At 41.1% G+C, this 17791-nt stretch overlaps 1 protein-coding gene across 1 annotated transcript in view; it reads left to right on the top strand.

Annotated features, from left to right (window-relative positions):
- Positions 1-2411: 2411 nt before the first annotated feature.
- LOC122549140 (docking protein 6-like) overlaps positions 2412-17791 on the top strand; it is a 415351-nt gene continuing 399971 nt past the window's right edge. Inside the window, exon 1 of the mRNA XM_043688473.1 lies at positions 2412-2733. Within this exon, the coding sequence (XP_043544408.1) occupies positions 2668-2733 (66 nt within the window). The 5' untranslated portion in view covers positions 2412-2667. The remainder of the gene's footprint in view (positions 2734-17791) is intronic.

The raw sequence follows: 17791 nt of genomic DNA, 5'->3' as shown, positions 1-17791 counted from the left end.
TATGTCCAATCTCCAAGTGTCTAGGGACCAGATGATGTGAGCCAATATTGTCAAATCTTTTCAATCCTTTTTTGACCTTCTCTCTTAAAACGTATTGTGGCCTCCAATGATTTGGCCTTGCGTTCATCTGAACACATACGTTGGTCTTGTACATGTGAACCAGCTCATTAATTAATCACCTGAGGTTCATTCTCGACTACAATTTAACTTAAATGCTGCCAACTACATTCTGCCCAATAAGGTTGTTTTCTTATCTTTCACAACAATTTTGTACATCGCTCTTTGTTTTGACTGAACCCCTGGGCACTCTTATGGCAGAGTGGCAGTGTCCTTATGTCTCTGCAGGAGCCCTTGCTTCATAATCCTATCTACCCAGAGTGATGTAACAATATCTCTGAACAGGTTGGTCAGGAAAATATTTGTGACTGGAGCTATACATTTCCGATTATGGGGATTTTTTCTTCTCCACAATTGCATAATCCTATTCATATTTTTACAGCTGATATTTGTTCAGCTTTTCATGATTCATTGACTCCTGAATTTGTGAAATAAAATCAAATTACTACAGAAGTGGATATCTGAACTGAAAAGTGAAATTGCTGGAGAAACTCAGCAGATCTGGCAGTACTTGGGGAGATAAAAACAGAGTTAATGTTTCATTAATTTCTTCACTGTATTGAATTTGAATAGCTAACTCTGTTTCTCTCTCCAGAGATGCTGCTAGACCTGCTGAGACTCTCTAGCCTTCTGGTTCAGGCATAGCACTACCGGACAGCTATAAGAGTCTCCATGTCTACTGTGCCAAAGCTATTTGGGGAGTATGTCCTGTGAATTCCCACTGGATATCTTTGTAGTTTTGTTCATGTGGTCTTCCACTTAACCCCCACATCTCCAATCAGCTGTTGTTGCTGTTCAATAGTATGCAACAGAGGACATTTCCTGCTGCCCCTGTTCTCACCTTTAACTTTCTCGCCCTGGGCAGAAACGTGTGGTGCTGGAAAAGCACAGCAGGTCAGAGCATCTCAGGAGCAGGAGAATCGAGGTTTCGGGCACAAACTCTTCATCAGGAATTTGTGGTGGGAAGAGGGCTGAGAGAGAAATAGGATGGTGGGGATTGGGAGGGAAGGTAGCTTGGAAGGCGCTAGGCATTTGGAGGTGAGGGGTGATAGTGATAGGTCATAGGGGAGGGTGGAGTGGGGGAAAAGTGGGAAGGAAGATAGGTAGCAGAGTTTGAGAGGGCGGTGTCAAGTTGGAGGGTTGGATGTGGGATGAGATGGGGGAGGGGAAATGAGGACCTGTCCATCTTCCTTCCCACCTATCTGCTCTGCCCTCCCCTCTGACCTATCAGTATCACCCCTCACCTCCATCTACCTATCTTCTTTCCAGCTACCTTCACCCACAAGCCTCACCCCCATCCTCCTATTTATCCCTCACCCCCCTTCACACCCTCCCCACGTTCCTGATGAAGGGCTTGGGCCTGAAACATTGACTGTACTCCTTCTCGGGTGCTTCCCGACCTGTTCTGCTTTTCCAGCGCCACACTTTTTGACTTTGACTCTCCAGCATCTGCAGTCCTCATTTTGTCCTTCTCGCCCCGAGGAACGTATACTACCACAGTGTCACTAAACCCCATGCAGTCTTTGACACTAACCCTTTCAGAAGCATTCTCAAAGCACTTTGGTAACCATCCGTGCTAAGAAACAGTGAAGGGTTGAGGGCATTGTCTGGTCAATATTTGTCTTAAGCGACATCATGAAAACGATGATCTGCCTGTTCTCAGATAGCCATTTATAAGAACTTGCTGTGCACCCACTGACTACCGCAAGTCATTCAATTCAAGAGTGACTGTGACCATTGATTATTTTTTTTTAAAAGCGTTGGGATCCAATAAGTTTTTTGGAGAGAGAAGTCCGATTTCTCGGTAGAGGGGTTTACTGTTCACCTGTATGCTTTTCAGAATGTTGTTGCAGGTGACTATTTTTAAATAAATCGTTGGAATTGTTTGAAAGATATTATCAGTTTAACGTACATTTTCCAGAAAATGGCATTTTATAAGAAACGCTGCTTTTTAAACGGGGACTAGTAGAGCACAGCTCCTTGTAGTTTGGTTTGGATTAAAATTTTACTAAAAACCACATCGTCATTTACAGGGAGCTTTGAGCAGTAATAAATAATGCAGCATACATCAGATCTGTAGTGTAACCTAAATTTTACAGAGAAACACTGCATATCTTTTTTTCAACGATTACTTTTTTGTACGGATTAAAACCAACCGGTGCAAAAAAAATGCCGTTTCAAAGCTGATAAGGTAAAAGTTGAAATGTAGTTCATTTCCTAACCTCTCTATGCATTGTCCAGGCTTTTGGTATATGTATGTGTGTTCCAGTTTGCAACGTGTAGATAAGGACAGAGGTTGTTAAGCAAACCCCCTTTAGAGAGTTGGGGATGGTGTGATCCAGGAAGCGGAGTAGTGCTGAATAAATCAGGTGACACGCTCCATCTCCCTGTTTAGATGGAACGAGCCTTGGAAGCTGGCTGCACAGATACAGGAGGCAAAGCTTGAGCGTACAGTCTGGGGCTGGAGCCGCTGGGGGAAGAGACGCTGGCAACCGCAAGGGGACCTTTGCATTTAGCAGCTGTGGAGAGGAGGAAGGAACAGCACCGGCCATGGCTTCAAATTTTAATGATATAGTGAAGCAAGGATATGTGAAAATCCGCAGCAGAAAGCTAGGGGTAAGTGTCTCTCTCTCTCTCTATACAATGTGTTAACAACAGCTGGATAGAACAAAATCCGGAATGGTACTGGGGGCTACAGTCCTTGGGGGCTGTACGTGGCTCCAGGGTGGGCTTTGGACGCAACATTTGTAGAAACTGTTGCTAAACTGTACATTTTCTTTTTTGTTTAAAAATCAGCTGCAAGGTTGTGTTCTCCACACACAAAAAAATCAGCAGGTCAAATACAACTTCGCGTTTATGGCTCTGCTTTCTCATTCTCTTATAGCCTCAGTGCTCATTCCCATTTGAGTACAGAGTTCGTGAAGTAGGGAATTGTGTTCTCGATTTGTTCTATCTAGAAATTATGATATGAGACTTCTGATGCCGTACAGAAGAGCAAAGTTTAGGCTAACGTAAACTGCAGGGTTTAAAACCCATGTTATTTCCAAACCAGCGGTGCTTTCAGTTTGAATGAGCCTGCAAACCAGTGGGATGACTGTTCTGCAAGACAACAGTGACTCCATTTCGTTACATGGTATCTATTGTTAATCTTTAACAAAAACTTAAATATTGATTATTAGTCTTGATCACACTTTGCCACACAACTTATCTTCTGATGTCAGATAATGCATGACTCCAAAACATCACTTCATGGTGTATCTGTGTTGAATTGTAGGTTAAAGTTGTTTATAACGTAAGAATGATTTTACTAATCGTGCAATGGTTACTTTCATGCTTTTTTTTCAGAAATTTGCTTTTGTCAGAAGCTGTTTGCCACATTTACAGTAGATCCAGTTATGTATTACTGTCCTGACTGTTGCATTGGGATACTGAGTTTTATTGTTTATGGAATTTTTACAAATGAATTGTATCAATGTGTCACAATAGAGGGCTATTGTGTGTGATTGTGAGTGTAACAATTGGACAACAAGGAACACTCCATATCTTTATACCAGGGTGTTCATGTCGAAGTGTATGATTTTGAGTACAAAGCTGCCAGAACTTATAACAAGAATAGGCACTGAAAGGTACATCAAAGGTTTGACAAGGAATGCAGTTTAAAGAAGCCTAAACATTTATTCCTCACCCAGAAACTTTTCTTATTTCTATTAAATGGAAACAGCCACTTTTTTTTTACAACGGCCTCTATTTCATGAAGGCCATTTGCACTTTTGTACCAGCTGTCTAAGCCCATTCACTCCAGTACGATTGGTATCACTAATAACTTTATGGTTCAACATTTGCCAGAGCTGTAGCTTTTCCTTGTAACTTTTCCTTGAATATTCTTGATGATGGATAGGACTAGGAGATGTGTTCTTTCCCCTAAAGCTATATTAGTTTGGTCCTTATTTTTCTGATAATTGTGGGCCTGCAGCTCAAGTAACGTGTTTCAATTTGTGCGATAAAGATTTGTGTGAACTGTGCTATGTCACTTGACAGACCTTTGCACACATTCATTTGTCTAGCTTGTTGTGACTTTCGGCTGTGTTTTGCCATGCAGGTCAATGACTTGCGACATGTGGATGACTTTAATTTGCAGGCAATTGCTGAGAAGAAATGTGAAAGTACCACCTTGGGCAGCTTACAACAGTTTGAAGTATAAAAAAATGCTAGCATTTTGCACAGCGTTACATGATAAGAGACTTACTGTGAAGACAGACATTTTTGAGTTCTTCCTTTTTAAAACTTTGATATCACCATCCTGATGAGGTAACACTAATTTTTCTTGGTGTTGGAGGCATTAATGGGTTATGTAAATGCCCATCAGGCGTACGTACAAGAACAGTGTTTTATTTTGTTTAAAATGTATTTGGAGATTTGTGCTTCTCAACTATGTATTTTAAAGCTGAACGATTTGTGATAGGCAAACTATAACCTTTAGCTAGTGTGTGATAACATGCAACCATTTAACTGCTGTACAGTTATGTTTATTAATGTGCATACTGGTTTTAGTTGACATTTGTTTTGACCTCTGTATTTAGAAATGGAATTAGTTATGAGTTTTCTTTTTTTTTGAAAAGGAATACTGTGAGACATACAAGATATTGAGCAATGATGTGAGCATAATTTCAGTCTTGGTGTGTTACCGATCAAAATGAGAGCATCTAAAATGGTAATAGATTTTGTAATTTTCCTAAGTATTTCAACTCAAAAGCATGGTCAAAGTTGATAACAGCAGGTGGCTGAAATGATATTAGTGGGTTTTGTATAAATGCTGTTGTCTGGGCCAATATGTGACCAGGAAAGTGAAGTATGAATCATTAATGGTCACTATGTTGAGATTAGCCTACTTAATGGTACAAGTTTTTGAGATTTTCTTCGTGGCTTTTTTTATTTTTTTTGTTTATTTAATTGAATTCTGAGGCACTATGGAGTGTCATTTTTGAAAAAAAATTGATTTGCAATTTATAATGCAAATGAGTTAGATGGAATAGATTATAAACCATTTTGTTCATTGAATTTTGGGATCAGAAAGGCTTAAGTGAGTAAAGCAAATAGGGCAAAAGCATCCAAATTCAGACCTGGTGTGTGTTGGGCTAGTTGTCACGAAGTACATTGTGATTGGCCTCCATGCCCAGCTATTGATGCTCCTGATTGTTACCCTGGAACAGATATTGAACATGTGTGCATGAGTGTGACGGAAAGTGCCTAGGTTTGGGCTTGGCAGTGATTCTTTCACAGTCAAATAGTTTGATAATCCCTGCTTGAACTCCCACATAAATGGCCACTTGTTTGAGGTACTCTATGGTCCACAGTACTATAGTCCAGTTTGGGAGACATGTCTGCAACAAAAAAGCTGTAAGGATAGAGCATTTAATTCTTCTGTGAGTGGCCAGTGATAAAAGTATTGAAAGGAAATTTTCCATAATCCGCATCATGGATTTTCTAAACATGTCTCTGTTTGCCTAAAGCATATGGTTGTGTTTACTTACTTCTGAATTCTGAGAAGCCCAAATCTCTGTTAAAAGGTAGCCTTTTGACAGAATGGGGCTACTCTTCTGCTCAGAGTCTTGTCTGTTGAAGGATTCATTCGCTGTTGAATCCAGCCAGAATTTTATTTTTGGCGTTGTTTTAAATGTACAGCCAATCCACACTAATCCCTCCTGAGAGTCTTTCTGTTTTAAAAAGGTATTTTTGTTAATAGCTGCCTTAGTGCACTCCTAATTCTAGGTCGGCCTGCCAGTCTTGTTCTGTCTAGGAGTTGGCTGTCCTCATTAACAGCAGCTACGCACCCATAAATCAGCTGATCTCTGCAGCCTGTCAGTAGTTGGACATTGAGAGTACTGCCTGGTTTCCCTTCGCTATGTCTCTGGGACAGCTATTCTGACTAAACAAAAAGATAATGAGTCCACATACTTGCTACGCGGTAAAATGGGGTGACATCGTCCTGTTGGGAATGCATTCTCGAGTTGCCTGCCTTGAAGAACATTACACTTTCTTTGATTTTATTTTCTTGTGGAAATATTTTGTTGTTGCCTGTCAATACATTTAAATTGCACACTATTCCTATAATAGGTCCAATTCACTTTGCTGTTGAATAGCAGGATGGATATTTAGAGTTGCGCTTTCCGGCACAGTTTGCAGTTTCAGCTGTGCCAATGCAGCAAGGTGCCAGAGGATGCCAGCTGCTACTCCACAGGGAGGGAGGAAAAGTTGGATTACTTATCCAAACAATCTTGTGGTAGCATGATTTACCACAGCCTGAATATATGGCTGCCAACTGTCCCCTCATGTAGGGAGCAGTTAGAACTTGGTAACCACTTTTGAGGATCTCTCTTTCCCCAATAGATTAGAAAACCAAGCACTTGTCAGTGGAAACAACATTGATTTTATTTTTTTTCAGCTGTTGTTCAATATCATATGCAACCAGATGGAGTGGAGCAGAGCTTCGCAAAGTGTTCTATTTCAAGGACATGGACAGAAATTACCAAGTGTTATGATCCCAATAGCAATGTTGATTGCAATTCAGTTTTGTAGTTTATAGCTGAGACCATAACATAGGATTTTGCACTTTCAGCCATTTACAGTATCAAACAAACTGAACTTGCTATTGCCTCAACACTTTTTATAGGTAACTTATTTAAATTATAGGCCAAAACGTTTTAATGCAACTGAAAAAAACCTCAATATTGGGTACATGAAACAGTGTCTTTTCTATGTAGCCATTAAGTCTCCTGGAACCAATGATTTTTGACGCCCAAGGACTTACCATCCTGGGAAAGAGAGAGGATCAGAAGTTAAGTTTGAATCTCAGAATTGTTTTGCAGTGAACATTTTTCTCAGGGCTTGCTGCCTTTGCACAAATTAAGAGAATCATTACATCTAATTTTAATTCTGCATGAATTTGGCATTTTTAATCCAAGCAAGAGGTTCCACTCATATTCCTACATGGTGAACTGTAGCCAAAGGTGCTATTTCTACGTGATGCTGGTAGATTAAGTCTTTAAGGATATTTTAAAATCCCAACCCTTGTGAATGCCCATCTCCATGTACACATGAATAACATGGACTTTGTTATCTAGGTCGCAGTGCCGATAAGCTATCCCAGAGAGACTGAGAGCCCAGCGCTGGAAATGTGTTGCTGGAAAAGCGCAGCAGGTCAGGCAGCATCCAGGGAACAGGAGAATCGACGTTTCGGGCATAAGCCCTTCTTCAGGAACATACTGCAGTTGCTGGAATTCTGAAGAAAACACAATGCAGGAGAAACCCACCAGGTCTGGCTTATGCCCGAAACGTCGATTCTCCTGTTCCCTGGATGCTGCCTGACCTGCTGTGCTTTTCCAGCAACACATTTCCAGCTCTGATCTCCAGCATCTGCAGACCTCACTTTCTCCTCAAAGACTGAGAGCCCAACCCCCTCTCTCCCTTGAAAGTAAGTGGACAATTTAAAACAATTTATAATTTTACTCCTTTACTTGAACTAAGGATACTTGTAGTCTACCCACTGTTGGCATAGTGGCTGCTGCCATCATCTTCAACAGGAAATAACTTGCACTTTTTTCTTAGCAGAACAGCCTGAGCCCTCTTCAATCTCCTAAACATCACCATCGAGACAGACTGCAGATCAGCTCACGTGACCACCTTCATTTTATAATAAATTAAGGAAGAGGTCCAAAAACATGAAAATCTAAATCCATCATTTGCAACACAGAAGGTCACGATTCATATCTACAGGCAGTTCCCTAGAACAGGTTCTGTTCTTGTGCTCACTTGCCCTCAAGTTGATTTGTATGTGACACAGAACACCATGCAGGACCATTTAAAGTAGCTATCCTTAAGTGCAGGAAACGCATTGGATCACGTCGTAAGTACAAGAATGTGTCAGACATTTATAAACTGGGGTCTCCCTGTATTTGATCAATAATAATGAGTATTTTAGCTTGCCAAATTGAGCATTTGTAGCTTCACTTTCTCGGTTTGTTACTTATTTACCTACTTGTTTCATCATTTTTTTCTCTAACCAAATGCAACAGAAGTAAATACAGTTCCTGTCACTCATTGACTTGGAATAGTATACTTGATTCTTACTCTGGTCTATCACTGACAATTTGGAGGGATATAATGTTTGCTTAGATGTGTGGCAGCAACTAGAAAAGCCAGTCGCCTGATAACTTTGGCTGAAATAGATCAACATTGTGCAAGGAGACTGTGTAATCATAAGCTGTAGAAGGAATTGCAAGTTAAAACACTCCAATTTGAATCAAATTCAGCTATTGTAATTCTGAACTAATCACAACAATGATATAATATGGCTATCATCAAAAAAAAGTTAATGATTGAGTCTTGGGAGTTGGAGTGGGTTGAATTAGACAGAGTGGGGTGGTCCTGGGAGTAGAAGGGGTTGTTAGGTAAGGGTCTGGTGGGTGTAATTAGTCTGAAAAAGTGTGGTAGGATGTGTCTGAGACCAATATGGGGTCAACTGAATAGTTACTCACGCGTTACATGATGTATTTAAAAGTCCCAATGTTTTCTGAATAACTATTAACTTACTTCCAGCCTTGGGCGACTGTGCAAAGTCCACAAAGACATTCTCTCTGTGTCTGTGTGGGTTTCCTCCAGGTGCTCCGGTTTCCTCCCACAGCCCAAAGATGTGCAGGTTAGGTGAATTGGCCATGCTAAATTGCCCATAGTGCTAGGTGCAGTAGTCAGAGGGAAATGGGTCTGGATGGGTTACTCTTCGGGGTGGCAGTGTGAACTGGTTAGGCCGAAGGGCCTGTTTCCGCACTGTATGGAATCTAATCTAAACTGCAGCAGTGTCTTTGAATTCTCCAATTTAAATGGACAGTTTGAGGGTTCCAGAATAGGGGAATTGCTCAGTGGAATCTTCAGTTTTTCAGCCAAGTCCTTCAGATTTTGCAACAATGAGAATTCCAAAGGATCCAGTGTGCGGCATCTATCTATACTGGTAAGCAGTAGTCTGGTCAGTAGAAAATCCAGGCCAATGGTTTGAGTCCAGCGTGACCTTTTTCTTAGAACAAAAGGGGGCTGAAGTATCAATAGATCAGGTGTGATCTGTTAGATTTCAATCTCTGATCGCCTGCGGTTAACACAGTTCTGTGGGTATGCAAATGCATTCCTAATAAAGTATATTCGCAGAAGCTCCCGTAGGTAATATTATGACAGGTGTCCAAAGACATTCTGTGGAAGTAGAATGTTCTGTTTACAGAACAGTTGTTGCTGAAGGATCAGTTTTACACTGTTTTTAAATTTAAAAAAAAAAGTGGAATGCTGGGTTTGGAGTCTGAGGAGTGGTCATGAATTAGAATTAAACTGACCTTGTATTTCATAATGGAAGTTACACATTCAATAAACCATGTATGTAAAGACTACACTTCAGTAAAATTAACATACTGCAGATGCTGGAATTCTGAAGAAAACACACAATGCAGGAGAGACCCACCAGGTCTGGCAGCATCTGTGGAGTAAAGAAAAGAATTAATGTTTTAAGTTCAATCTGACTCTTCTTTGGCACCTCCTTACACAATTACACCGGTCTGAACAAGAGTACTATTGAAATCAAAATGTTAACTCTCTTTCTGTCTCTACAGATGCAGTCAGATCTGCTGAGTTTCTCCAGCACTTGCTGTTTTTGTTAGAATTATGAAGTTTATTTACACACGCAAGTATGTTATTAACTGCCTGTTGGTCTTTCCAAATTGACTTGCACATAAGGTGTGGAGTATCTTGAAACAACTGCGGTGTCACTCCAGACTTTTAAGGACTTGGTGTAGAAGTAACGAAATGCCCCTCTTTATTGTAACATGATTCTCCAAGCAACCTTTATTCAGAATAGATCAAACAACATTTGAAGAAGTCACTAAATTCGATGTTAACTCTGCTTTTTCTCTATAGATGCTGCCAGACCTGCTGAGTTTCTCCAGCATCTGTCATGAGGAGTTTGAGATGCTATTGGCCTTGGCCGTCTGATCTTTCAGTTGTGGCAGTAACATCCTTACCACTGTGCTGTTGGTAATCAGAGCCTTTCAGTCCTGAGGCAGCAAGAGAATCACACTGGGGAAAGCTAACACTCCTTGGCTAATTTGGATATGAATTCATGGAAGTTAATCTTTGGAGTTTTGCATTACTTAAAAGCCGTTAAGGAGAAAGTCAAGTTGTTTCCTTTTATTGACTTGGATGAAAGCGGGGAAAGAATGTTTGCCAAAATTGCTTTTCACTCAAACATTTGTAACTTTACAATGGTGTTTAACATCACAGTTTTTTTTTTCTAGTTGCCACATGTAGAAATAAATGGACAAAATACTAGCAATACTCAGCAGGACTGGCAGCATCTGTAGAAAGAGAGAGTGCCAGTGCTTCAGATTAATGATCTGAACTCTGAACGATTATCAACATGAAACCAGCTTGTAGGGTGAGTTATGCCTCTGTTGGGAATGAAGTAAGATTGTTCTAGGCTGCAGTGAGCTTTAAAAAGGACATTGCTAGCTTTTTGCATAACTTTTATTCCTGATCAGTTTTTTTTCATTGCACAGCACTTCTTCAGTTGGTGCATCTTATTTTTCCTCTCTGGTAAATGTTATCCTCATTTTCCATTCCTTTAAATCTCTGCTTATTTGCTTTTTCTCCCCCTTAATGTGGCACTTTCAGTGGATGCATTTTCAGCAGTAGCATGGCTGTTTTCTCAAACTGTTGTGCTCCATCCCTAACCTCAAGGAATTTAAGAATAAGTTAATGGCAGAAAGAAGTTTTAAAACCAGTTAAAATGTGAAGGCTAAAATGGCAAACCCTTTGGGAGGAGCAGTACGCTGCTGAATTGATGTGGGATCTTCATGGAGTAAGAAGTAACCGTGGTATTCTCATTGTTACTTTTTTCTCATGTCCTGTAGGCTTGAAAATGCATGTGATTGTAATATGGTGGAAGCATGTGGGGTAATAATAAGGGGAACCTTCGTGAAAACTCGAAGCAGTAGTTTTAATCTTTTTTTAATGGGACTAAAGAATTGAGGAAAAAGTCAGAGGTCAAGTGTGAACTGGAATCATAGAAAAATGCAAAGAGAGATTGGATTTAAAACAAATTATTTATGGGATATGGGAATCACTGGCTAGGTCAGTATTTATTTCCCATACCAAATTACCCTGGCGAAAGTGATGGTGAGCTGCCTTCTTGAACTCTAGATACACTCCCAATGCTGTTGGGAAGGGAATTCGAAGAGTTTCGCCCAGCAAAAGTGAAGAAACGATGATATATTTCCAAGCCAGGATTGTGTGTGGCTTGGAGGGGAATGGCAGATTTGATGTTCCCATGTATCTGCTACCTTTATCCTTCTAGATGGTGGTGGTTATGGGTTTTGATTGATTTTGATTTATTGTCATCTGTACCGAGGTTTGTTTGCGAGTAGTACAGGCAGATCATAGTAAGCAAGGACATGCATTAGGCAAGAGCAATGTTAGCAAGGTCATCATTATTTGAGGCTAGAGAGTCCATTCCTCAGTCTAATAATGGCTGGGAAGAAGCTGTTTATGCTGGTGTGTGACTGAAGAGATTGTTAGAGATCATTACTGGGGTGCGATGGGTCCTTGATATTGGCAGCCTTTCTGTTTCAGCAAACCATCTAAGCAGAATTCATGGATGGGAGATTGGTGTCTGTGATGGTCTGGGCTGTGCACATCACCTTCTGTAGTTTCTTCCAGTCCTGGGCAGAGCAGTTGCCATACCAGGCCATTATGCACCAACAGTATGCTTTCAGTAGTGCATCTGTAAAAGTTAATGAAGGTCCTTATGGACATGCCAAATTTCCTGAACTGCCTGAGGAAGAAGCAGCATTGTTGTGGCTTCTTGACGATTGCATCTACGTGGGAAGCCCAGGACAGATTGTTGGTTATCGTTGCTCAGGGGTACTTGACACTCTCCACCCTCTCAGATACTTTTCTTTCTGAAGTTAATGATCAGAATGGTTTTGCTGAAGTTGAGAGAGAGGTTGTTCTCACTGCACCACGTTGCCAAGCTCTCTACCTCCCTTCTATATTTTGACTCTTCATTGTTAGATATTCATCTCAGTAAGATAGTGTTGTCAGTGAACTTGTAGATGGCGTTGGTTTGGAATTTGGCAACGCAGTTGTGGGTTAATGGGGAGCTGAGGATGCATCCTTGGGGGACTCCAGTGTTGAGTGTTATCGTGGTGGAATACTGACCCATCTTACTGATCGCGGTCTGTGTGTCAAAAAGCTGAGGTGGTCTTTGTGAAGAAGGTGGGGTCTTTGGCTTGTAGCAGGGAGAGGCTGAAAGAGCCGGCGAATACCTCTGCCAATTGGTCCGCACAGGATCTAAGTGCTCGGCTGGGGACATCGTCCAGTCCCATCGCTTCCCTTGGGTTGACTCCCAGGAAGACCGATCTGATGTCTGCAGCGGTGACCGAGGGAACAGGTGTGTCTGGGGCTGTTAGGGCAGGCATCACCGCACTGCTGGCATTGTGCTCAAACTGAGCATAGAAAGTATTGAGCATGTCAGAGAGGGATGTGACTTTGTCCACTATCTTGCTGTGCTTCATTTTCTATCTTATGAAGGCCTTACCACATGTGGTGGGAGTCTGTTTTGGTCGGTATGGGCCTCTAACCTGGTCTGGTACTGCCTCTTGGCATCCCTGATGGCTTTGCGGAGGGCAAAACTGGATGTCCAGTATTGGTCTGGGTAAGCCTTGGTGAATTTCTGAATGCATCTTACACGTAGTGCTGCTACTGAGAGATGGACAGAGTGCCAATCAAACAGCCGTTTTGTCCTGGATGGTGTCAGTTTTCTTGAGTATTGCTGAGCTGCACCTAACTAGGCAAGTGGAGAGTATTCTGTCACACTCCTGAGCTGTGCCTTGTAAATGATGGGCTTGCTTTGGAGAATCAGGAATTCAGTAACTCACAGCAGGATTCCTAGCCTCTGACCTGCTCTTTTAGTCACAGCATGTTTATATGCTGATCCAATTTATTTTTTGCTCAATAGTAATCCTCAATGTTGATATCGGGGCACTCTGAAACGCTAATGCCATTTCAGTATCGTGTGGTGATGACTAGATTCTTTCTTGATGGAGATGGTTATGGACAGGCGTGAGGCATGGGCGTTAGTTGCCACTTAGAGCAAGCCTGGATAATCTCCAGGTCTTGCTACGTATGGGCATAGGTTGCCTCAGCATCTGAGGAGTTGCAAATGGTGCTGAACATTGTGCAATCAACAGTAAGCATCCTAATTTTGGATTTTATGCTAGAGGAAAGGTCATTGATGAAGCCGTTACAACTGGTTGAGCCTAGACATTATCCTGAGGCACTCCTGTATAAATATTCTGATGCTGAGCTGGCTGTTCTCCAATCTCCTTTGTAGTAGATATGACTCCAACCAGTGGAGAATTTTCTGCCTGATTCCCATTGACTCTAGTTTCACTCGGGCTCCTCAATGCCTCACTCTCCCCTCCCCTGTTTTATTCATTTCTTTTTGTCTGTGTTTGAACCAAGGTTGTAATCAGTGGTCCTGGGGGTCAATATTGCTAAGCGGGTGCTGCTATGTAGCATTGTTGATGTTGATAGTAGCCTGACAGGGTGGTAATTGGCCAGGTTTCATTTGTCCTGCTTTTAGTGTACTGGACATACCTAGGTAACTTTCCACATTGTTGGATAGATGCTGTATTGAAACAGCTTTGCGAGGGGTATAGATCATTCCGGAGCATGGGTTTTCAGGACTATTACCTGAATGTTGTCAGGATCTTTTGGGTTAAGAGAGAGAGAGAGCAAAAAAGGAAAAAAAAGGTTTCAACTATTTCAAATTTTTAAGAATTCGGTGCACCAGGAATGAGTTGGAATAGTTTTAATTGTTTCCTTTTCTGGTTGAGAGAAGTTGATTAGTGATGTGTGAAGAATCTTGTTTCACCTGAACTTGACCACCCCTTGCATTCTGCAGTGAGCTTAGTGGTCAATTAATGAACAAATTGTACAAGTTGTTAAAATGAACGAAGAAACTAAAGGTGGGTGCTGTTCCTCCTTCCCTGCTTATTTTGTGCTATAAACAGGTCAGCAAGTTTTGGATATCTACAGCTCTTTCATTACCCCCTAAACCTATTGACCACAAGACACGTACGTACAGAGAGCATATTTAATATTGTTAGTTTTCAGCAAGATTGTACATGACTGGATATAGGAAATGATCTCTGTGCTTTAGTAAGCAGGAGCTTAGATGTGTAAAATATTATGTTAGTTTGTAGACATATTGTTAAGAAAAATATTAAGACATCAAATACCTTACACTCTACAGAAATTTTGCATTTTATTATCTCCCAATACATATTCAGAGGTTTATAAATATAATACTCAAACTCTGCCTGGAGTATTCTGCTAAACAATTTGGCCTTCTCCACCTGGCAGTATTGCAGGGAGTGACAGGAAGAATATTTTGACACCAATAATTCACAAAAGCTTTTGTAAAATAGTTATTCTATAGCAAACACAGCGCAAAACCTGAATCCATTATGAAATCTGGAGCAATAAATGCTCTGGTTTGATGCCAGCCAATATTTGCAATGGCTTTGATGGAACAATGACTAGCTTTGCACTAACGTTTTTTTTTAAATAAAAGAGTAAATCTTACATGTGGAGTATTAGAAACTGTTGACCTTTTTTGGATGTTAAAATGTGAAATGCAGATTTGCCCTTTTCATCCTGAATGGGAAATAATCTCTGTTTAGCAGACTCTGCTTGACAAAAGCAGCCACAGCCATATTAAATCCAGTCTATTCCAGCATACCGCAGATGAAATGATTTTGCTCTAATGGTGTCACATTTGAAAAATCCTATCAAACTATTTCCTGTACATTCTGATGTTCTTTATTAATGCTGTAATTCATGTAGGCATGCAAGTATCTGTGTAAAACTTTTTAGGATATTGGAAGTATTTTCAACACAGTGACTCCAGGCATTGTTGTTAGATTATGGAAATGACCTTTTGTTGGTTTTACATTTGAAATATGATTTTAAGATACATAGCCTACCAAAATAAAAAAGGCACCATGCTTGTGATGGAGAAGACCTCCATTGTATTTTATCTCTACATTCCGCAAAGGTGTATTTTTGTTTAATACCAGAGATTGATCTCAGAGTGTTGCAGGATGTTGGGAATTCATTCTGCCGATCATCCCAAATGTGCTGTTACCATAGACAATAAGTGCTTTGAACAGGAGGAAAGGGAACCTTCAAAGGGGAATAATTATCTCCACAGTTAATTCCACTCTTGAGTCTATGTTTAGTGCAATATTGGTGGAATCCAGCGAGCACATTTCCTTTTGACTGATAAAGAAAGATAACTAGAAAAGACAGAATAGAATGTAAGCATTTTTATTTGAATAACAATGCTGCTTTTTGGCTGCAGTTTGGAGTTTTTCCTTCTTGTTCATGACTTGGGAATTTTAATTGAGCGATGTGCATACTGCAATGGCTGCTTTAACCATTATTCTTTTACAATTGGAGAGTATTTTGTCTATGATTTATTGTGCTATGGTAGAATCCAGCAATACTTGTAGCTCATCTGAAAAGTGGAGGGATTACCTGGTTGTACTCCAAATAAAACTCAGCCTGATTGAAGATCTCTCAAAATGTAAGCTATAAAGCTGATAGATATCTGTGAGATGGAGCATATGTCACGTATTTTTCCGGACAATCATTTTCTGTGTCTTCTAGAATGCAAAGCTGTAAGATTGAGCACCAATAATTGTGACTTCCACCAGCAGAAATTTCCACGCAGACGACTAACCTTTAGCTAAAGATACTCCTTTTGGACTTTTTTTTTGCGTTATCTTACTCAAAGAAAGAATGTACTCTCCTCACATCTCCCACTTATTGAGAGCTAAACTTTAATAATTGGCCCTATGGTGCAGCACTCTTGCCTACAATAGTCATGGACATTTTACTCCCATTAGACGACTTGTGTCACAAAGCAAAGGAACATCTTTTTCAATTAGTTATAATTGCACTTATAAGCTCAGTTTAACAGTTCAGAAAGGTAAGTCTTATTTCAGCATGTTCAAGTCTTGTCTTCCTCTTGTCCCTTGATGACTGCTCATTTCTAAACTCGTTAACTTTACAGTTAGAAATGGCTTTTCACCCAGCAAAAGCTCCCCAAAGCACATGCTGATAAGGAGAGTTTTGTACATGAGGAGATAGCCAGAAGATTATTCAGAATCTCAATTATTTCAGTGCAGAAGGAAGCCATTCAGCCCATCAGCTCTCTGGGTGTCAGTTTTACTTAATGCCTTTCTTCAGAAGTCTCCCCTAATCCTGTTCCTTTTCCAAAAACAGGTCTAACTTCTGAATGCATTGTTTCTACCTGTCTCTACCACACTTGGGCAGTGTGCTACAGACTCCAGCCATTCGCTGTATGGACACAATTTTACTTGGCTTTCTTAAATGGGCAGCACGGTGGCGCAGTGTTAGCACTGCTGCCTCACAGCACCAGCTTCGATTACAGCCTCTGGCGACGGTGTGTGTGGAGTTTGCACATTCTCTTGGAGTCTGCATGGGCTTCCTCAAGGTGTTCCGATTTCCTCCCACAATCCAATGATGTGCAGGTTAGGTGAACTGGCCATGCTAAATTGCCCTTAGTGTTCAGGGATGTATGGGTAAGGTGCGTTAGTCAGGTGTAAATGTAGAGTAATAGTGTAGAGGAATGGGCGTGGGTTGACTAATTCTCCGGAGGGTCGGTGTGGACTTGGAGTCATTAGAGTCATCTGTTTCTGTACTGAACCCTTTGGTCTAACTTGTCCATGCTGACCAGATATCACAACCTAATCTAGTCCCATTTGCCAGCACTTGGCTTATATCCCTCCAAACCCTTCCTATTCATATACCCATCCAGATGCCTTTTACATGTTGCAATTATACCAGTCTCCACCAATTTCTCTGGCAGCTCATTCCATACGGGCACCACCCTCTACGTGGAAAGATTGCTCCTTAGGTCCCTTTTATATCTTTTCTCCCCCCTCACCCTAAACCTATGCTCTCTAGGTCGCCCACATCCCAGGGAAAAGATCTTTTATAAACCTCTATAAAGTTCACCCCTCAGCCTCCGACACTCCAGGGAAAACAGCCCCAGCCTCTTCAGCCTCTCCCTGTAGCTCAAATCCTCTAACCCTGGCAACATCCTTGTAAATCTTTTCTGAACCTTTTCCAGTTTCACATCATTCTTCCAATAGGAAGGAGACCAGAATTGCACGCAATATTCCAAAAGTGGCCTGACCAACGTCATGTACAGCTGCAACATGACCTCCCAACTCCTATACTCAATGTTCTGACCAATAAAGGAATGCATACCAAACGCTGCCTTCACTATCCTGTCGACCTGCGATTGTACTTTCAAGGAGCTAATAACCTGCACTTCAAGGTCTCTTTGTTCAGTAACACTCCCTAGGGCCTTACTATTAGTGTATAAGTCCTAATCTAATTTGCTTTTTCAGAATGCAGCACCTCGCATTTATCTATCTGCCATTCCTCAGTCCATTGGCCCGTCTGATCAAGATCCTGTTGTAATCTGAGGTAACCTCCTTTGCTGTCCACTACACTTCCAATTTTGGTGTTATCTTCAAGCTTACTA

The sequence above is a fragment of the Chiloscyllium plagiosum genome, chromosome 4 (genome assembly GCF_004010195.1).
Source record: "Chiloscyllium plagiosum isolate BGI_BamShark_2017 chromosome 4, ASM401019v2, whole genome shotgun sequence".
Taxonomy (NCBI): domain Eukaryota; kingdom Metazoa; phylum Chordata; class Chondrichthyes; order Orectolobiformes; family Hemiscylliidae; genus Chiloscyllium; species Chiloscyllium plagiosum.
Note: the sequence above shows the minus strand (reverse complement) of the source record. Positions and strands in the feature narration are given on the sequence as shown.